This window comes from Myxine glutinosa, chromosome 5 (genome assembly GCF_964187855.1).
Source record: "Myxine glutinosa chromosome 5, kmMyxGlut1.1, whole genome shotgun sequence".
In the NCBI taxonomy this organism is placed as follows: domain Eukaryota; kingdom Metazoa; phylum Chordata; class Myxini; order Myxiniformes; family Myxinidae; genus Myxine; species Myxine glutinosa.
The window spans coordinates 74,053,751-74,076,449 of NC_136265.1; the positions used below are offsets into that span (position 1 = coordinate 74,053,751).

The 22,699-nt window shown below is 46.3% G+C and overlaps 1 protein-coding gene across 13 annotated transcripts in view; it reads right to left on the reverse strand.

Moving 5' to 3' along the window:
* Positions 1–1,105: 1,105 nt before the first annotated feature.
* Positions 1,106–22,699, reverse strand: part of LOC137427427 (uncharacterized) — a 60,918-nt gene continuing 39,324 nt past the window's right edge. For 8 of the 13 annotated variants that reach the window (XM_078778202.1, XM_078778212.1, XM_078778210.1 and 5 more), the window contains 4 exons: positions 3,594–3,802; positions 3,205–3,364; positions 2,772–2,888; positions 1,106–1,312 (listed from right to left, as the gene is read on the reverse strand). In XM_078778202.1, the coding sequence (XP_078634328.1) occupies positions 1,236–1,312; positions 2,772–2,888; positions 3,205–3,364; positions 3,594–3,802 (563 nt within the window). In that variant the 3' untranslated portion in view covers positions 1,106–1,235. Of the gene's footprint in view, positions 1,313–2,771; positions 2,889–3,204; positions 3,365–3,579; positions 3,803–22,699 lie in introns of all 13 variants that reach the window. The other 5 variants (XM_078778208.1, XM_078778206.1, XM_078778207.1 and 2 more) reach the window with 2 other exon arrangements.

A 22,699-nucleotide genomic window follows, 5' to 3' on the forward strand; every position in this document is an offset into this window, starting at 1 on the left:
CATCAAAAGCACGACAAATTTGCGAAAAGCATTCTTCGAGCCCTATTTGCGGCCATAGCGCATTGCTTAGTCAGCGACTGTCACCTGTGTGCAGACTCCAAGGTTAGTATCCTCCATCACAACCGGCAGTGCAACATTATCGAGTCTGTACATCTGTACGGAACTCTGGCATGCTACATGCATAACATTTACATTTTAGGGGGTTCAGTTGTATCAGCCACTTATCTGCCCAGCTCTCAAGAAGAAGCAGGCCATGCAACATTTATCAATCGCCGATCTTGGGTAATACTCCCCCACCTGGAGGTGGCGCTGCACGATACACATTTACATAGAGAATTTGCCTCTCCCCACCCCCTATTCTTGAAAGACCACTAGCAATGATAAAAACACCCCGATACACTAATTGGGGGTCATGCTGATCCAATGTAGCAAGTCTGGATGTAATCGGCCCAGAACTGCAAGAGGAGTAGTGTGACAAACAAAGAAACACACACCGGTCCGTGAATTACAGCAAGGATAACTAGGTAAGCAGAAAGGGCATATGAGAACCAAAAGGCCAATAATATTAAACATATTGGTAGCCTGGTGTTGGCTGAGCAGTTAGGGTGCCGGCTTGGGACCCTAGGATCCTGGGTTCGAATCCTGGTCAATCGTTGAATGAACACCAGGGGGGTTGACTCAGCCTGTCATCCTTCCGAGGTCGGCAAATCGAGTACCAGTTCACTGGTAATTCCCTGTGTGTCGCAAGAGGTGACTAACAGGGTTAGTGGCAGGAAGGGTATCCGGCCGTAAAACATTGCTCCAAAAAAAAGGAGACCACGGTGCCCAAAAAAGGCCAACCCTCCCCCCCCCCTCTGCGGGGAAAAATCGCCTCTAAAGGCAGTTCTATATTGGTAAGACATATGGCCTGTCTGAAACTAAAAGAGAACCTCACAGTCATGACTTAAATCACAAAAGTGTTCCCAAACAAACACTGTCGCCATGATTCCGATCTCGCAATTAACTAGCATTCTCGGCTTTCTCGCTCCCACGATAATATATATGCACACCAGGTGTCAGACGATTTGCTAAGATGTGGATTTGAATAACGACAAGTGGATTAGAATCCAGGATAACAAACTTTATTTAAATTTAAGAAAATATAATATGCAATTTAACAAAGAATACTCAAAGAAAAAAAAATTGAACAATCAATGAAATTCGTAGAAAAAAATGAACTTTGCATTCAAATAAAATCAATATTTATCATCAGCATCACCGTCTGAAGGGGCGTCAGAAAGGGGTTCATCAATGATAATCATGGTCCTGGCACCTGCAAAGGTACAAGGAGCTGAATGAATACAATATATTGTACATCACCCCCCCTTCCTCTATACCCCCCCCCCCCATTCCGTCTGCAGGTGTCGCCACACCATTTTGTGATGGCAGTGCCCAGCGATGTCACGCGCCAAAGGATACAAGTTAAGACAAGGGGGTACAGTGCTCAGGTTTTACTGTGTTTGCTTTCCCGTTCGTTACTTTGTCTGGGTGACATCTCGGCCACCTTTTGAGCTCAACGTCTGATATTTGGATATAATAGTGATTGAGCGCTTTGGCAAGTTACTGTAGATGTCAGCCACATGTATCATTAAGATTGGCAAATAAACCTACATATATTGGCAGCCTCCTCACTCTCTGCAGACCTGGACAAAATCACAGACTGGGCAAACAAGTGGAACATGTCTTTCAATCCTGACATCTCACACTCTTACAATGTCTCTCCGAAAAGACCGACTAGACAACCCTCCCATCCACTTTCTGAATAATCCTCTCCAAGAAGTTCTGTCACTCAAGCTTTTGGGTCTCACTATCTGCCATGATCTTTCCTGGGAAAACCACATTTCAAATCTGGCCTCCAAAGCCAGTCGCCGACTGGGCATCCTCCGTCATGCAAAGTCCTTCCTTGGCACACCTGAGCTCCTCACCACATACAAGGCTTTCATCCGCAGCTCAATGGAATACTGCTCTCCCCTCTGGGCTGGTGCTCCTGCCTCACACCTAGCTCGTCTTCACGCTGTTGAAACCAAAGCATTCAGAATCATTGGAATCTCCCGCGATGAAGCTAACTCCAAGGGCCTCTCGCTCACTCACCGCAGGCAGGTTGGTGGTCTTTCCATCTTCTACTGACTCCTCTCTGGCCTTGCCCCCCCAGCTCTCTCTGCGCTCTGTCCCGCAAATATTCCTACAGGTCGCACAAGATCTGCCTGCAACCCTCTTATGGTTAAACTGCCAAAATCAAGACTCTCTGCTCACCTTCACTCCTTCATTCCTCTTTTCTCCTGCCTCTGGAACAAACTCCCTCACTCTCTTCAATCCCACTCCACCCTCCAGGTCTTTAAAACAGCTGTTCACCACCATCTCTTATCTTCCCCCATCCAGAACCTTGATCTTTTCTACCCCCGCTAATTTCACCCCAATCCCACTTTTTTGAAATATCAACTTCTGTCCTGGAAGTCCTTGGTGTCCTTTTGTTTTATACTTCAGAACCCACCCCTTCCCATGCCTCCTCCCCCCAAGCCCTCTCCCTCCCACACATATCCCTGCTCTCAAATGTTGTGTGCTCTCAAGTGTTTGTGTGCTTCCCCTTCTCTCCCCATCTTGTCTTCCGCTCCCTCTTTTTATATATTTTGTTTGTCTGGTTGATTTGTTTGTGAAGTAAATGTCAGCTCTTTCACGAGCCTCGATTCAGTATACAAAAAACAAAAACCTAAATAATCAAATTTCTTAATTACCTTCCATGTATGCTTCCCTACTCTTGCGGCCGCCATCTCTGTCACCGCTGTATTTCAGCCAAGATTTGATTTTGGCCTCACACTGAGCTTCATTAACTGAAGCTTTTTTGGCTGCAGCTGGGGGAAAAAAATGAAATACTTTAAGTTCACACACACAAACTTGAATAAAACCAGCTCTTGCATGAGCCTCAACTTTGTATAAATAACCCCAACATGATGAGGCCTTGTTCCTTTGAAACAATACACATGTGAATATGATGCACTTTTATGTAACTTTTGCCAAAGTCTCACTTAAGTTTTTCACATAAAGGGTATAGGTATAAGGTTATGAACATTTCATGCAATTGAATTTGACCAAGCTTATAGGCTAAAAATAACTAAATTAATTAATAATAAAAAAAGGCCAATGTTAAGAACAGCAAAAATCTTGTACCTTTGATGGCTCTTGTTAATGCAAGTTCGGAGAACGCTGACTTGCTTCCTCGCCCCATCCAATTGAATTGTGTGGCAATTTTGTTGCTCACAACATGACACAGGATGCGTCTAACAACGTCATCCTGTGTCATTCCACCCAGCTTACTAAGATGCATTACCTGCAAGGATATTCAAAATGTGAACATACATGTGTCAATAATCAACTGTTTAGACGGACATACCAAATTCCTATGTACAACGGTGTTTCTTTTCACCGAAATGATTACATACGCAAACACCGACAAACTCGGTTAAAAAAAGGAAAGGCGACTCCAGATCACGAGGAGATAAAAACGGGATGGTAGGGTAATTATAAAATAGATGTTAAACAAACGGTATGAAGCATACCAGTGCCCTTTCAGTTGCATTGTCTGCCAACAACTCCTCTACCATCTGAACGTCCTCCATCGTTTTCAAGGGGAAATTGAACTTGTGCATGGTGGACCATTCAACATCCTGAGGCTGCTGTCGCTCAAGTATGGTTTGGAGCATCACAGTGTGTTGTTTCACATGTCGTTTTATTTCCTCAAGTACTGTCAATATTATCTTGTCCTTGTCTATGAAAACATGCAAATCATTCTGTGTCAAGAAAAAGAAAAGCAACAAGTACAGATACATTCAAAGTACACCGACCGCCCCAATGCCAAATAAATAAATATCCTCTAGCGCGGCATTGCCGGGGCGTTTTCGGTGCCTGGCGATACTGCCATGCAGCACATATAGACGGTAGTGGGAGGGAGAGGTGTACAGTAATTAATTGATTAATTGCATAATTAAAATCAATAAATAATGAACGTAAAATAATTTCTTAATCAATTGGCTAATAGCATACCTCAATCACCTGAAGCCTGGTGTTGGCTTAGCGGTTAGGGTGCAGGTTTGGGATCCTAGGTTCAAATCCGGGTGATCGCTGAATTAATGCAGGGGAGTTGACTCAGCCTGTCATCCTTCCGAGGTCGGCAAATTGAGTACCAGCTCGCTGGTAATTCCCTGTGTGTAGCAAGTGGCGACTAACAGGGTGGGTGGCAGGAAAGGCATCCGGCCATAAAACATTGCTTCAACAAGCGTTACGCCTCGGTCCCTCGTCGGTGAAGTGATGCGAGTTGACAAAGTGGAAGACGCAAGGCGGCCATCTTGGATTTTGCCGTGGCACCCCAATTTTCAATAGCGTTCTCCCTTATGCGTAGATACACCCACACACCAGATTAGAAGTTGGTACTTCACTTATTTTTCAAGATATTCCGCTGACAAGGTTCAGACATACATAGCGGCGGCCATCTTGGATTTTGACGTGGCGACCCAATTTTCAATAGGGTTCTTCCTTATGCCTAGATACACCCACACACCAGATTATAAGTTGGTACTTTGCTTATTTTTCAAGATATTCCGCTCACAAGGTTCAGACATACATGGCGGCAACCATCTGGGATTTTGACGTGGGTTGCACCCACACACCAAATTCGAATGCGGTCCTTCGCTTACGCACGCACGCACTGACGGACAAACCATAGTCCCCTTTTCGCTCCGCGGTGCGACGGGGGACAAAAAGGGGACCACGGTGCCCGAAAAAGGCCAACCCCTGCTCTGTGGGGAAAAATGGCCTCGAAAGGTGGTGTGTATATATATATATATATATATATATATATATATATATATATATATATATATATATATATATATATATATATATATATATATATATAAATATATACAGTCACGTGAAAAAGTAAGTAGACCCCATGTAAAGTTTTGACTTTTTCAACATATTTCAACATACAGCTATTTCATCTTCATTTCAACAATATTGATAGATAAAGGTGATATAATATAACAAATATCATGAAACATTTACATTTTGTAGTCCATTGTATAATTTAAATAAACATAAATGAAAATTTCACATGTGGAAAAAGTAAGTTCACCCTTGGCTCTGATAGGTGGTATTGCCCCCTTTGGCAGAAACAACCTCAAGTAGGCATTTCTTATAACTGTCTTCCAATCTCTGACATCAACTGGGAGAAATTTTTGCCCACTCCTCCATGCAGAATTCTTTCAGCTGCGCGATGTTTGAGGGGTTTCTTGCATGCACAGCTCGTTTCAAATCCCCCCACAACATCTCGATGGGATTTAGATCCGGGCTTTGACTTGGCCATTCCAGAACTCTCCATTTCTTTCTTTTCGGCCATTCCTTGGTAGATTTACTGGTATGTTTAGGGTCATTGCCATGTTGCAAGGTCCACCTTCGGTTGAGCTTCAACTTTCCGACAGATGGCCTCACATTATCCTCAAGCACCCTCTGGTACAATGAAGAATTCATAGTGGATTCTATGATGGTGAGCTGCCCAGGCCCTGATGCAGCAAAGCTGCCCAAAACCATAATATTTCCACCACCATGCTTTACAGTTGGTTTCAGGTTCTTGTGGTCAAATGCTGTCTTTGGTTTTCGCCAAACATGTCTTCTGGTAGTGTGGCCAAATAGCTCTACCTTTGACTCATCTGTCCAGAGCACATTGTTCCAGAAGTGCTGGTCTTTGCCTAGGTGTTCATTGGCAAACTTTAGTTGCCCTGATGTTCTTTCTGGACAGCAAAGGTTTCCTCCAGGCACACCTACCATGTAGATCAAATTTGTGCAGCCTCTTTCTAATGGTAGACTCGTGCACTTTGACATCAACAGTGGCAAGAGCTACCTGTAGGTTCCGTGATGACATTCTGGGGTTCTTAGAGACTTCTTTCAGCATCTTGCGGTCTGCTCTCGGGCTGAACTTGCTGGGGCGGCCTGGCCTGAACAAGTTGGCAGTTGTTTGGAATCTTCTCCACTTGTAGATGATCTTCCGGACAGTCGAATTATTGATTTAAAATTATTGTTTGGAGATCTTTTTTAATCCCTTCCCAGACTCGGAGGCATCTATAACCTTCTTTCTGAAGGCCTCAGAGCTCTTTTGATCTCGGCATGGTGACGCCGCACACTTCAACAACAAATAGCAAACCAAACTAAATGTCTGAGGTTTAAATACGACAGATTCCTCCAAGATCCTCTACAACGATGTTCTAATCATTTGCACCTGAGCTGGTGCACCTGATTCTAATTTTAGGTATTTGAAGTAGTGATAAATGCAGGGGTGTACTTACTTTTCCCACGTGCGAAATTTGCATTTATGTTTATTTAAATTATACAATGGACTACAAAATGTAAATGTTTCATGATATTTGTTATATTATATCACCTTTATCTATCAATATTGTTGAAATGAAGATCAAATAGCTGTATGTTGAAAAAGTCAAAACTTTACATGGGGTGTACTATATATATATATATATATATATATATATATATATATATAATATTATATATATCTATATCTATCTATCTATATATATATATATATATATATATATATATATATATATATATATATATATATATATATATATATATATATATATATATATATATAATTATATATATAGTTGTGGATATGAGAATTGTGTTTTTTTTATTGTGTAATAAATTGTAAAATATCACCCTCCTTCCTCCAGTTGTTGTGTATAAAGGTCAAAGGGCGTCCCTTAGTTAGGTCATATACCATCATGTAGCCAAATCATAGATTTCCTCCTTGTTGGTAGTTATTTCCTTATTCTGTGTATTAGGTTAAGGCTCTGTTTCCAACTAGTTAACACTGCATTGCATCGAATTCAAACAAAGGTAGTATCCCCTTTCAATTTCCCCAGAACCTCCATGGGATCCCCCTTTTGTCAGCCGCATTAACAAATTCGCTGCATTACGCTGTTCTTTGGGCTTGTGGTTTTCGCCGCAGCTGCTTGGCGGTTTTCACTGCGACTCCATTAGCCACGAGGTGGGCTCGGAGAAGAAGGGGGAGGAGCCGCCGAATCCAGGGCGTTGGCCGCCCCTCGTCATCAAGGGCGGAGCCAAAGGAGGCCGTGCGAGCCAACCGGCACGGCAGTAAGCGACCCGGTAGGCGTGCCCAGAGAGCTCGCGGAGAGAGGTCGAGGCGCGCTATAAAACGCGTGCGCATGCGTCAAGAAGGGAGTTCTAAGAGTTGAGTGAGAGGGTTAAAGAGTGGCTGAAGAAGGAGAGTTGCGTTGGAGAGTTGCTGAGTTGCGTAAGGGGAGGACGTTGAGTGTGGCGTGAAGTGGCGCTGAAGTGGAGCTGAGGAGCCCGGAGTCCAGCACGAAGCGCCCATCCGCTGGCGGTGAACGATACGCGCCGCTGGACACCAAATTTTCCCGCCAAGAACGCGAGTCGACTCCTGGAGCCGGACCTCGACGCCTAAAGTGGCCTGGGCCTTCCCATTCCTCCTTCCAGCCAATCCACTCTGCAATTCCCCGTGTGAGTCTGTCTTTGTTTGTGCTGTCCCTGGGTTAATTAAGACTGTAATAGATAAGCTAGCATTTTCACTGTGTCCGCTTCTTCTTCTTCCGTTTTTATTTTATTATCTTTTCCTACTCCTTGGTTGCTTTCAATTGTGTAAATAGTAAATATATCATATTTGTATTTCTTACCCTTTGCCTTTCTTTCCTCTACATCCGTCGTTGTTGTCTTTTCCCTCATTGAAAACCTGTGGCGCGATTTTGGCCAACGTTTGAGAATCGGGTCTAGTTTCTGTTAACGGTTCGTGCCGCGGCTGCCATCCGCTCGGCAAATTAACATCTTATCCGCGGTCGCGAAAGAAGCTGCTCACCTGCCTCTGGAGGGAGCTTGTGCAGCTTCAGGACTCACGTCGGTCAGTCACAAACGAGGGGACTAATCCCCCCTCGAGAAGGGATCCGAGGCCGACGTTGGGTTCCGCAACAAATATATATATATATATATATATATATATATATATATATATATATATATATATATATATATATATATATATATATATATATATATACATATATATATATATATATGTATATATATATGTATATATATATGTATATATATTATATATATATATGTATATGTATATATACAGTGAAACCTTGACTTACGAGTTTAATTCGTTCTGTGACCGAGCTCGTAACTCAATTTGCTCGTTTCTCAAATTAAATTTCCCCATTAAAATGCATTGAAATGCTATTAATCCGTTCCAGCCCGCCAAAAACCACACCAATTTTTTTTAAAATATACAGTACTGTATATATAAAAATATCTCGCGCTTTATATTTCACCTGTATGCAGCATACAAGTTGGCAGGATGGCCTGGACTGGAGGTACGCACACTTGACTCTAAACTGTCCAGCCTGGGTTTGAATCCCGACCCAGCTATAACCTGTTATGGGTGAATCACAGGCAGGGTGATTCATCAATGTGTGTACCGCTAAACTGGGCGCCCCGTTTGCGTCCCATTAGTTGTTGGATGTTAAGGATCTCACCGTGTTTTCCACAAAGAGAAGGCGAGCTATCGCCGGCACTCTGAACAAGTTGTGGCCTGGCATGCTCTTCTCCTCTGCCGTTATATACGTCCTCCTCGGCATCTTTTTCCAGAAGAGCCCTGTCTCGTCACAGTTGAAGATTTGCTGGGGGATGTATCGTTCGGCTTCTATCAGTTCGGCAAAAGTTATAATAAAATCTTCAGCTGCCTTCACATCCGCCTCACCAAGTCGACAACACGCACACCTCGCTCATGTTTTTCGACGATTGCGTGTTTTATATCCAAGCACATCATCCTCTTCTTCTTCTCAGTACTGCCCTTGGCACTCAATTTCTTAGGACCCATGGTTAAAACTAAGAAATTTTCCAAAATAACCAACATGCGAAAACAAAGCAGCAGTGATATACGGCAGAAATGCTTGCACGGCAAGATAACCACGTGACCGGAACCCACCTGGTGGCGGGTGGCGTCAGCTCCAAAATAACCAAAATGCGAAAACAAAGCAGCAGCGATATACGGCAGAAATGCTTGCACGGCAAGATAACCACGTGACCGGAACCCACCTAGTGGCGGGTGGCGTCAGCTCCAAAATAACCAAAATGCGAAAACAAAACAGCAGCGATATACGGCAGAAATGCTTGCACGGCAAGATAACCACGTGACCGGAAACCACCTGGTGGCGGGTGGCGTCAGCTCCAAAATAACCAAAATGCGAAAACAAAACAGCAGCGATATACGGCAGAAATGCTTGCACGGCAAGATAACCACGTGACCGGAACCCACCTGGTGGCGGGTGGCGTCAGCTCCAAAATAACCAAAATGCGAAAACAAAACAGCAGCGATATACGGCAGAAATGCTTGCACGGCAAGATAACCACGTGACCGGAACCCACCTGGTGGCGGGTGGCGTAAGCTCGTAACTCAGATCTCGGCTCGCATCTCAAAGCAATAAACCGCCCGAGCGACGGCTCGTATCTCGGAAAACTCGTAAGTTGGTGCACTCGTAAGTCAAGGTTTCACTGTATATATATATATATATATATATATATATATATATATATATATATATATATATATATATATATATATATATATATATATATATATATATATATATATATATATATATATTGTTGCGGATATGAGGACTGTATTTTTTTTGATTGTGTTGTATTGTGGTAAATTGGTGATGAATATTGCTTGAGTCTGCGCCTCCTGCCTCCGGAGCTGTGTAAAGGTCAAAAGGGCGTCCCATAATTAGTCCACAAGCATACATGTCAGCCAATAATAGAATACCCCTGTTCGATAGTTATATCTTATTCTGTGTTTTAGGGTAAGGCTGTGTCTCCCATTAATTGAAATACTCCATTGCACCAGTGAAAGAGATAGATTCCCTTCATTCCCACTCCCAAAACTTCATTCCCACTCCCAAAACTTCCATTCCCATTCCCAAAACCTCCCTTCCAATTGCCAACTGCATTTTGGGCGGTTTTCTTCAACCACCATTGGCCACGAGGCAGGGTTGGGGAAGAAAGGCGTGTCTCCACCTCGTCATAGAGGGGAGGAGTGAGCCAGCCCCGAACAACCAACCGAGCACGAGGGGTTTGGTTTGAGAGGGCGGAGGAAGAGCGATCGGGGAGGTTCGCAAAGGTTCAAGGGTGGGGCTATATATAACCCATGAGAGACGCCCCCAAGGGAGATGAGCTTTTACAGAGGAGAGACGAGTACAAAGGAAAGAGCTGGGTCGTCAGAGCAAGAGCGCGTAGAGAGGTCCATGACAAGAGCTGAGTTGGTCGTCAGGGGTGGTCAGTGGTTGCGTTCAGTGGTTGCGTTCAGTGGTTGCGTTGGAGAAAGAGTGGTTGGACAAACAAAAGAGAGAGGAGAGAACCCGTCACGCCAGACCCCCCACCAGCGCGTCGGCTCCGACCGTGATCCGACCCGTGATCCCGCGCACACGACAGGATCGGTGGCATCAGCGGCCGTCGAGGTCCAGCCCGACGTCCCGTGCGGGATCAAGCTCCAGCCAGCTCCGTGCCGTCCTCCCCCTCCAGCCACACACCTCCTTCCAGCCAATCCACTCTGCAATTCCCCGTGTGAGTCGTCTTTGTTTGTTCTGTCCTGGGTAGGTAATTAAGCTTGTATAAGGAATTCACTGTGTCACCTGCGTCTCATGTCCCTGTACATAATCGTGACTGCTCCTTCTTGATTATATGTGTAAATAATAAATCCAATTACTCTACTGTACGTCTTCTCGTCTTATTCCTTTTTTCCTCTTTGTATTCGGTCGCTTTAGAGTTTTCCCGATTGAATAGCGGTGGCGCGATCCAGCCAAAGTTTGGGGTGAATCGGGTGAGTTGGGGAAGAATCGGGGGAACTGTCAGGTCGCGGTAATACACCACCGCTCGGTCAAAATAACATCTTGTCCGCGACCCGTAACAATATATATATATATATATATATATATATATATATATATATATATATACATACATATATATATATATACAGTGAAACCTTGACTTACGAGTGCACCAACTTACGAGTTTTCCGAGATACGAGCCGTCGCTCGGTCGATTTTTTGCTTTGTGATGCGAGCCGAGATCTGAGTTACGAGCGAGCGAGCTTACGCCACCCGCCACTAGGTGGCCCAGCGAGCGTTCAGTTCACGTGGTTATCTTGCCGTGCAAGCATCTCCATTTTGTTTATTTTGGAAAATTTCTTAGTTTTAACCATGGGTCCTAAGAAATTGAGTGCCAAGGGCAGTGCTGAGAAGAAGAAAAGGATGATGTGCTTGGATATAAAACACGTAATTGTCGAAAAACATGAGCGAGGTGTGCGTGTTGTCGACTTGGCGAGGCAGTACAATCGTAGTACTTCTACGATATGTACGATTTTGAAGCAGAAGGAGTCGATAAAGGCTATAACGCCAGCCAAGGGCGTTAAGATTATTTCAAAGCTCCGGACCTCTGTCCATGAAGAGATGGAGAAGTTGTTGTTTGTGTGGTTGACGGAGAAGCAGCTCGCAGGAGATACCGTGACCGAGAGCATCATTTGTGAGAAGGCACGGGACATTTACGGGGATTTGGTGCAGCAGACGGCAGGAACATCAACGGACGAGGCATCGGAAGAGTCATTCAAAGCCAGTCGGGGATGGTTTGATAATTTGAAGAAGAGGACCGGCATTCACTCCGTCGTCAGGCATGGTGAGGCAGCAAGCTCGGATGTGAAGGCAGCTGAAGATTTTATTATAACTTTTGCCGAACTGATAGAAGCCAAAGGATACATCCCCCAGCAAATCTTCAACTGTGACAAGACAGGGCTCTTCTGGAAAAAGATGCCGAGGAGGACGTATATAACGGCAGAGGAGAAGAGCATGCCAGGCCACAAACCCATGAAGGATAGGTTAACCCTTGCACTGTGCGCGAATGCGAGTGGTGACTGCAAGATTAAGCCGCTACTCGTATATCACTCTGAAAACCCCAGAGCCTTTAAGTCTCATAAGATACTTAAGAAAAACTGCAGGTTATGTGGAGAGCAAACGCAAAGGCGTGGGTCACCAGGCAGTTCTTTGTGGAGTGGGTAAACCTGGTCTTTGGTCCTGCCATCAAGAAGTACCTTTTGGAAAATAACCTACCCCTGCAAGCCCTTCTCGTCCTTGACAGTGCTCCCGCACACCCACCAAACCTCGAAGACGACATCCTTGAAGAATTTAAGTTTATTAAGGTCCTCTACCTTCCAGCCAACACCACCCCTATCCTGCAGCCCATGGACCAGCAGGTGATTTCAAATTTCAAAAAGCTCTTCACCAAGCACCTGTTCCGGCGCTGCTTTGAGGTTACGGAGAGCACAAACCTCACCCTTCGAGAGTTCTGGAAGGATCACTACAATATCGTGACCTGCCTCAGAATTATCGACATGGCCTGGCAGGGTGTTACAAGGAGGACCTTAAACTCTGCATGGAAGAAGCTGTGGCCTGAGGTTGTGTCCGAAAGGGACCTCGAAGGATTCGAACCTGAAGTGTTAGTGGTGGAGGAGATTGTGTCCCTCGGAAAGTCCATGGGCCTGCAAGTGAATGGAAGACATTAACGACCTCGTCGAGAAGCACAACGAGGAACTGACAACGGAGGAATTAAAGGAGCTACAGCAGCAGCATAATACGGAGGTTTTGCAGGAAATTAACGCGGAGGAGCCAGAGGCGGAGGTGGTTATCGCTACAAGTGAGATTAAGGAAATGTTGGGAATGTGGGAGAAAATTTCAGAGTTTATTGAAAAGAAACACCCTGAAAAAGTTGCAACAGGCCGTGCGTTGGCGCTGTGTAACGACACTTGCCTCACTCATTTTCGAAACATTTTGAAAGGGAGGAAGAAACAAACCTCCTTGGACAGGTTTTTATTGAAACGCCCTGCAAGTGAAAGCGAGGAAAGTGTGGCGAAAAAGGCAAAAGTTATCTCCTCCACCTCCGCCAGCATCTTCGTCTGATCTTCAAGGTAAATACACTTAATAAAACCAGTTTATTTCTTTACATTCTCTTTTATTATGTACAGTATATACGAGGTCGTGCTTGTTTATACATTATTTGTTATTTATAAAGTACATTTTTCTTATTTAAAAACACGTAACAAAAAAAATTAGTGTGGTTTTTGGGGGGCTGGAACGGATTAATAGCATTTCAATTCATTTTAATGGGGAAATTTAATTTGAGAAACGAGCAAATTGAGTTACGAGCTCGGTCACAGAACGAATTAAACTCGTAAGTCAAGGTTTCACTGTGTGTGTGTGTGTGTGTGTGTGTGTGTGTGTGTGTGTGTGTGTGTGTGTGTGTGTGTGTATATATATATACAGTGAAACCTTGACTTACGAGTTTAATTCGTTCTGTGACCGAGCTCGTAACTCAATTTGCTCGTTTCTCAAATTAAATTTCCCCATTAAAATGCATTGAAATGCTATTAATCCGTTCCAGCCCGCCAAAAACCACACCAATTTTTTTTTAAATATACAGTATATATAAAAATATCTCGCGCTTTATATTTCACCTGTATGCAGCATACAAGTTGGCAGGATGGCCTGGACTGGAGGTACGCACACTTGACTCTAAACTGTCCAGCCTGGGTTTGAATCCCGACCCAGCTATAACCTGTCATGGGTGAATCACAGGCAGGGTGATTCATCAATGTGTGTACCGCTAAACTGGGTGCCCCGTTTGCGTCCCATTAGTTGTTGGATGTTAAGGATCTCACCGTGTTTTCCACAAAGAGAAGGCGAGCTATCGCCGGCACTCTGAACAAGTTGTGGCCTGGCATGCTCTTCTCCTCTGCCGTTATATACGTCCTCCTCGGCATCTTTTTCCAGAAGAGCCCTGTCTCGTCACAGTTGAAGATTTGCTGGGGGATGTATCGTTCGGCTTCTATCAGTTCGGCAAAAGTTATAATAAAATCATCAGCTGCCTTCACATCCGCCTCGCCAAGTCGACAACACGCACACCTCGCTCATGTTTTTCGACGATTGCGTGTTTTATATCCAAGCACATCATCCTCTTCTTCTTCTCAGTACTGCCCTTGGCACTCAATTTCTTAGGACCCATGGTTAAAACTAAGAAATTTTCCAAAATAACCAAAATGCGAAAACAAAGCAGCAGCGATATACGGCAGAGCTGCTTGCACGGCAAGATAACCACGTGACCTGAACCCACCTGGTGGCGGGTGGCGTAAGCTCGTAACTCAGATCTCGGCTCGCATCTCAAAGCAATAAACCGCCCGAGCGACGGCTCGTATCTCGGAAAACTCGTAAGTTGGTGCAATATATATATATATATGATCAAGGCACCTCCTAGCTTTAATGGTGAGCACCAGCCACGAATTATGTCTCACACGGTAAATACCGCATAACCCGCAAGGAACCAACAGCCTGTCTGCCACACAGACCATCGTTCCCACCAGTGCAAACCAAAACCAGGGGGTGCGGTGCGATCGGCGGGGATAATAATCAACGAACATAACAGCATGACGAGCGCTGTCCCGATCTCCTGTGGACCGAAGTCCAAGACCAAAGCGTCACCTCCGACCCAAAGGGTCTTCTGGAGGCTTCAGCCCGGCCACTCTGTCAACAGACAGAGATTTATTCATTGGTCCCCATTGGCTAAACATCAAGCAGAGCCGCCAATCCAGATTTCGGGCTTATTGACTGTTTTAGGGCCCCAGTCAAGGCCTGCCTTTTTTGCTTGTGAAAAAAGGTAAAAAGTCAAACATTCGAACAGCCTCGGACGTGCACCTTGACCCCATGGCCAAGGCACAACGTCAACAAGGCTGTCCCCATAACAATACACATGCGCCTCAACCCCGAGGGGGAAGCACATTGTCATTCAAACACATGCATCATGCCCCCGAAGGGCCACAATGCATGGTCATACAATTGGGACCACTCCTCTTAATAGGAGTAAGACCCCTTAATCCACCAGCAGGGCATTACTCCTGCCAGGTCCGATTTGCATGCAGGTCTACCGCTGTTTTGGGGCCACAGCTAAGGCCTGCCTTTTTTGCTTGTGAAAAAAGGTAAAAAATCAAACATTTGAACAGCCTCGGACGTGCACCTTGACCCCATGGTCAAGGCACAACGTCAACAAGGCTGTCCCAATAACAATACACATGCGCCTCAACCCCAAGGGGGAAGCGCATGGTCATTCAAACACATGCATCATGCCCCCGAGGGGCCACAATGCATGGTCATTCAATTGGGACCACTCCTCTCAATAGGAGTAAGACCCCTTAATCCACTGATAGGGCATTACTCCTGTCAAGTACGATTTGCACCTGTATTGGGGGCCACAGGGAAGCCCTGCCTTTTTTACTATGAAAAAAGGTAAAAAGTCAAACATTTGAACAGCCTTGGACGTGCACCTTGACCCCATGGTCAAGGCACAACGTCAACAAGGCTGTCCCCATAACAATACACATGCGCCTCAACCCCGAGGGGGAAACGCATGGTCATTCAAACGCATGCATCATGCCCCCCAAAGGGCCACAATGCATGGTCATACAGTTGGGACCACTCCTCTTAATAGGAGTGAGACCCCTTAATCCACCGGCAGGGAATTACTCCTGCCAGGTCCGATTTGCATGCAGGCTTGATTGTCGCCACAGGGCGGCACACTGCGAAAAATCTAACCAATGAGGACCAAAATCGTCTATTAAGATGATCAAGGCACCTCCTAGCTTTAATGGTGAGCACCAGCCACGAATTATGTCTCACACGGTAAATACCGCATAACCCGCAAGGAACCGCGAGAAGGAGATCTCGCGAGATCTCGGAGACGGTGGGAGGGATTTTCGAAGCTCCACACGGTCTCCACGTTTTTCGAAGTTAAGTCTGTTCACAATTGTATTTTGTCGAAACTGTATTTATCTTTCGGTGTGTGAAGTTATTGTGTGCAACTTTGGTTGTTTCTCGGTGTTTATCTTTCATAAATTGATCGTCTGTTTGCCGTGTCGTGTCTTGAGGCCTTGTACAGTGTGCACTGTACAACCTTGAGGCTTTGTTTTTCTCTCAGCGGTCCGTCGTTTGTGATCCAATAACTTTCGTTCTCTGTATTCCCAGTCTTTTCACCCATAGCCTACTTCCTTGTGTAAATCTCAACTCAAAAAAAAAAAAAAAAAAAAAAAAAAAAATTCCTTCTCGGTTCTCATTCGTTTATTCATTCTTATTCGTTCGTTCGTTCTTCGACCACGTGTTTCTCCCCCATTTCCCCAGATAGTTTTCACTCATTAACCTTCAATGTTTACACTTTCCCCTCAAGTTATGTATTCCGTCATATTTTATAACACCTTTTTCTTCTTCTTCTTTAAAAGGCTGCTTTCAACTTGCTCACCAAATCAATTCATCCCCAAAAAAATATCCATCTCCTATAGTGCCTTTTTTCTACATTCCCTAAACTCTCCTGCACTCCATCCTCCATCCAGCGTCCTTAAACGTATTTTTAACTCGAAGGTCACAAGAAACTCATTTTGCAATAAATGTTCGTTTCCCATAAATCGTACACTTTCAAAAATCCAATCTCACCCCTCCCCTCCAAATCTTCCCCATAACCCCTCCCCTCCAAATCTTCCCCATCACCCCTCCCCTCCAAATCTTCCCCATCACCCATCCCTTTCAAATCTCCCCCCTTGCCCCCTCCCTCCTAAACTACCCCCTCACCCCTCCCCGCCAAGACGCCCCCTCGCCCCTCCCCTCCTAGACTCCTGCCTCACCCCTCCCCTCCAAATCTCCCCCATATCCCATCCCTTTCAAATCCCTCCCCTTGTCCCTTCCCTCCCAAACTCCCCCCTCACCCCTCCCCTTCAAATCTCCCCACCCTCATTGCTTCTCAATTTCCCCCCTCTCACTCCCCCTCCTCAAAGCGTCCTCCCCGCTTCTTCCCCCTTCAAACTCTCACCTCCATCTCCCCCAACCTTCTGCCTCGCTCTTCCCCCTCCTCAAATAACACCTCATTGTGGCTCACCCAATCACCATCAAACCTTTTGTCCGCCCCATCCTTCCCTTTCTCCGAGCTATTCTGAAATCTCTGACACACCTTCAACAGCTCTCCCTATCTCTTCCACATCTTACCCTACCCCTCCTCCCCCCTGTTCTGTATCTGATGCTCCCCCTTCCTCTTCATTAACGGTATGGACCTCAAACATCCGGGGCCTTCGTTCAAACTTAACTGATCTCTCCATACAGGTTGCTTCTGTCAAACCAGACGTGATCTGCTTAACAGAAACTTTCCTCCTTTATGATGTCCCTGATTCCATAGTATCTCTCCCGGGCTACTCCCTCCTCCGGTATGATAGACCTGAGCCTCGTCCTGGAGGCGGGGTTGCTATCTTTATCAAAAACTCTCTTCCTCACTCGCCCTGCACTGCACTCTCTCCACCTCACCCCCAGGAATACCTCTGGCTACGGCTTCCCCTTCGCTCCCACCTCTTGTTCATATGTGTGTTGTACCGTCCACCAAACAGTGATGACTCCATCTACATCTCGCTGTCTGATGATATGGACCAACTTCTATCTACTCATCCCAACTCTCTCTTCCTCATATGTGGTGATTTCAATTGTCACCATGCCAGTTGGCTGGGTGTGGGTACCTCTCTCACCAGCCATGGCTCTTCAGCAAAGGACTTCTGCGACTCACTGGGACTGACACAATCTGTCAATTTCCCGACCCGGATCTCAGTCAACGGAACATCTTCTCTTCTGGACTTGGTTATGACTAACTTCCCTGAAAATGTCTGCTGCTCTTCTTCTGCTCCGATCGGATCATCTGATCATGTCCTTGTTAAAGTGGACATCTCTCTGACCATCCTCAGGGAGCCTGCTCAGCGTCGACGAGTCTGGCATTTCACTCAGGCCAACTGGCACGGTCTTCAAGCAGCCATCAATCATCTGGACTGGTCTCCCATCTCTACCACCTCTGACATCAACTCATCCTGGGAATTCTTCCAAAGTAAATTGCTCTCTCTCATGCACAGATTTATCCCATCTCGTCTTCAGTTGTCATACCCTTCCTCCCATCCATGGTACACGGAATCTTGTGGTGAGGCTGTTGCCCAGAAACAACTTGCCTTCGTCTCCTGGAAAGCAAATCCAACGGAAGGAAATCTCATTTCCTTTCACAAAGCCCGAAACAAGTGTGTGTCCACCCTCAGGAGAGCCAGGAAACAATATCTCTCCGTTCTCAAGACCGAACTCTCTTATCTGTCTCCCTCTTCCAAATCCTGGTGGCGTCTGGTCAAATCCGTTTCTGGTGTTTGTTCCCCCTCCATCCCCTCCCTTACCTCAAACGGCTACACAGCTGACTCCGCACGTGAAAAAGCTGAATGCCTCAACTCTGTGTTTGCCTCTAAATCTTGTGTCCCAAACCCATCCCTCTCTGTACCCACCATACCCAGTCGTACCCTGCTGCTCCTGGACTCCGTGTCCTTTCCTCCTGACAAGGTGGAAAAGTTTCTGTCAACCCTCGACTCTGATTCTGCAACTGGACCCGACGGCATCAGCCCACGGGTCCTAAAATCCTGCTCTGCTGCTCTATCTCACCCTCTCTCTGTTCTCTTCACCCTCTCTTTTGCTCAAGGTCAACTGCCATCTGCTTGGAAATCAGCCAACATCACCGCTTTGCACAAAAAAGGTGCAAAAACAGATCCTAGCAACTACAGACCAATCAGCCTTCTCCCAATTATCAGCAAAGTCATGGAATCCATCATTGCTTCGGATATGAAATCTTTCCTCTTCTCCAATGGCTTGATCTCTGATCATCAATTTGGTTTCAGACCAGGTCACTCTACTCTGGACATGCTGCTTCTGCTGTCTCAACAATGGATGGAGGTCCTCAATGCCAAACAGGAAATTAGAGCTGTCTCCCTCGACATATCACGTGCCTTCGACACGGTCTGGCACCCCGCTCTGCTCACCAAACTCTCCTCCTTTGGTATCCATGGAAATCTCCATGCATGGCTGGCGGACTTCCTCTCTAGTCGTCGTCAACGTGTGGCCCTGAATGGGTTTCTCTCATCTCCTCTTCCTGTTCAGGCTGGAGTTCCCCAAGGCAGTGTTCTGGGCCCCGTGCTTTTTCTGGTCTTCATCAATGATCTCTCTGACTCTCTCGAAAATCCTCTCTATCTCTTTGCTGATGACTCCACTCTCTGCCGCTCCATTCCTCTTCCCTCAGATCGGCAGTCTGCTGCCTCCTCACTCTCTGAAGACCTGGACAAAATCACAGACTGGTCAAACAAGTGGAACATGTCTTTCAATCCTGACAAATCTCACACTCTTACTATGTCTCTCCGAAAAGATCGACTGGACAACCCTCCCATCTACTTTCTCAACAATCCTCTCCAAGAAGTTCTGTCGCTCAAGATTTTGGGTCTCACTATCTGCCATGATCTTTCTTGGGAAAACCACATTTCCAAGCTGGCCTCCAAAGCCAGTCGCCGACTGGGCATCCTCCGTCGTGCGAAGTCCTTCCTCGGCACACCTGAGCTCCTCACCACATACAAGGCTTTCATCCGCAGCTCAATGGAATACTGTTCTCCCCTATGGGCCGGTGCTCCTGCCTCACACCTAGCTCGGCTTCACGCTGTTGAAACCAAAGCTTTCAGAATTATTGGAATCTCCCGCGATGAAGCTATCTCTGAGGGCCTTTCACTCACTCACCGCAGGCAGGTAGGTGGTCTTTCTGTCTTCTACCGACTCCTCTCCGGCCTTGCACCCCCAGCTCTCTCTGTGCTCTGTCCCCCAAATATTCCTACAGGTCGCACAAGATCTGCCAGCAACCCTCTGATGGTTAAACTGCCGAAATCTCGGCTCTCTGCTCACCTTCACTCTTTCATTCCTCTTTTCTCCCGCCTCTGGAACAAACTCCCTCACTCCCTTCAATCCCACTCCTCCCTCCAGGTCTTTAAAACAGCTGTTCACCACCATCTCTTATCTTCCCCCATCCAAAACCTTGATCTTTTCTACCCCCGCTAATTCACCCCAGATCCACCTTGTTTGAAATTCCAACTTCTTTCCTGGAAGTCCTGGCAGTGTCCATATGTTTTATACCTCTCCCACCGCCCCCTTCCCATGCCCCCCCCCCCCCAAAGCCCTCGCCCTCTCTCAGATCTCTCGATGTCTCCATGTCTCTCGGTCCCTGCTCTCAAATGTTGTGTTTGTGTCCTTCCCTCTCTCTCCCCATCTTGTCTACCGCTCCCGATGTTATATGTTTTATGTGTCGGTTTGTCTTTCTGTGTGATTAATGTTCGCTCTTTCACGAGCCTCGATCTTGTATACAAAAAAAAAAAAAAAAAAAAAAAAAAAAAAAAAAACCAACAGCCTGTGACTACCCCTGCAAGCAGGCTGTTGGTTCCTTGCGGGTTATGCGGTATTTACCGTGTGAGACATAATTCGTGGCTGGTGCTCACCATTAAAGCTAGGAGGTGCCTTGATCATCTTAATAGACGATTTTGGTCCTCATTGGTTAGATTTTTCGCAGTGTGCCGCCCTGTGGCGGTAAATAAAACTGCATGGAAATCTGACCTGGCAGGAGTAATGCCCTGCCGGTGGATTAAGGGGTCTCACTCCTATTAAGAGGAGTGGTCCCAACTGTATGACCATGCATTGTGGCCCTTTGGGGGGCATGATGCATGCGTTTGAATGACCATGCGTTTCCCCCTCGGGGTTGAGGCGCATGTGTATTGTTATGGGGACAGCCTTGTTGACGATGTGCCTTGACCATGGGGTCAAGGTGCACGTCCAAGGCTGTTCAAATGTTTGACTTTTTACCTTTTTTTTCTTGTAAAAAAGGCAGGGCTTCCCTGTGGCCCCCAATACAGGTTGGCAAAAACTGCATGGAAATCGGACCTGGCAGGAGTAATTCCCTGCCGGTGGATTAAGGGGTCTCACTCCTATTAAGAGGAGTGGTCCCACCTGTATGACCATGCATTGTGGCCCTTTGGGGGGCATGATGCATGCGTTTGAATGACCATGCGCTTCCCCCTCGGGGTTGAGGCGCATGTGTATTGTTTTGGGGACAGCCTTGTTGACGATGTGCCTTGACCATGGGGTCAAGGTGCACGTCCAAGGCTGTTCAAATGTTTGAATTTTTACCTTTTTTCACACGTAAAAAAGGCAGGCCCTGACTGTGGCCCTAAACCAGAAGCATAAAACTGCATGCAAATCTGACCTGGCAGGAGTAATTCCCTGCCGGTGGATTAAGGGGTCTCACTCCTATTAAGAGGAGTGGTCCCACCTGTATGACCATGCATTGTGGCCCTCCGGGGGCATGATGCATGCGTTTGAATGACCATGCGTTTCCCCCTCGGGGTTGAGGCGCATGTGTATTGTTATGGGGACAGCCTTGTTGACGATGTGCCTTGACCATGGGGTCAAGGTGCACGTCCAAGGCTGTTCAAATGTTTGACTTTTTACCTTTTTTCTTGTAAAAAAGGCAGGGCTTCCCTGTGGCCCCCAATACAGGTAAATAAAACTGCATGCAAATCGGACCTGGCAGGAGTAATTCCCTGCCGGTGGATTAAGGGGTCTCACTCCTATTAAGAGGAGTGGTCCCACCAGTATGACCATGCATTGTGGCCCTCTGGGGGCATGATGCATGTGTTTTGAATGACCATGCGTTTCCCCCTCGGGGTTGAGGCACATGTGTATTGTAATGGGGACAGCCTTGTTGACGATGTGCCTTGACCATGGGGTCAAGGTGCACGTCCAAGGCTGTTCAAATGTTTGAATTTTTACCTTTTTTCTTGTAAAAAAGGCAGGGCTTCCCTGTGGCCCCCAATACAGGCGCAAATCGTACCTGACAGGAGTAATGCCCTGTCAGTGGATTAAGGGGTCTTACTCCTATTGAGAGGAGTGGTCCCAATTGAATGACCATGCATTGTGGCCCCTCGGGGGCATGATGCATGCGTTTGAATGACCATGCGCTTCCCCCTTGGGGTTGAGGCGCATGTGTATTGTTATTGGGAAGCCTTGTTGACATTGTGCTTTGACCATGGGGTCAAGGTGCATGTCCGAGGCTGTTCAAATGTTTGACTTTTTACCTTTTTTCACAAGCAAAAAAGGCAGGCCTTAGCTGTGGCCCCAAAACAGCGCAAATCGTACCTGACAGGAGTAATGCCCTGTCAGTGGATTAAGGGGTCTTACTCCTATTGAGAGGAGTGGTCCCAATTGAATGACCATGCATTGTGGCCCCTCGGGGGCATGATGCATGTGTTTGAATGACCATGCGTTTCCCCCTTGGGGTTGAGGCGCATGTGTATTGTTATTGGGACAGCCTTGTTGACGTTGTGCCTTGACCATGGGGTCAAGGTGCACGTCCGAGGCTGTTCAAATGTTTGACTTTTTACCTTTTTTCACAAGCAAAAAAGGCAGGCCTTGACTGGGGCCCTAAAACAGTCAATAAGCCCGAAATCTGGATTGGCGGCTCTGCTTGATGTTTAGCCAATGGGGACCAATGAATAAATCTCTGTCTGTTGACAGAGTGGCCGGGCTGAAGCCTCCAGAAGACCCTTTGGGTCGGAGGTGACGCTTTGGTCTAGGACTTCGGTCCA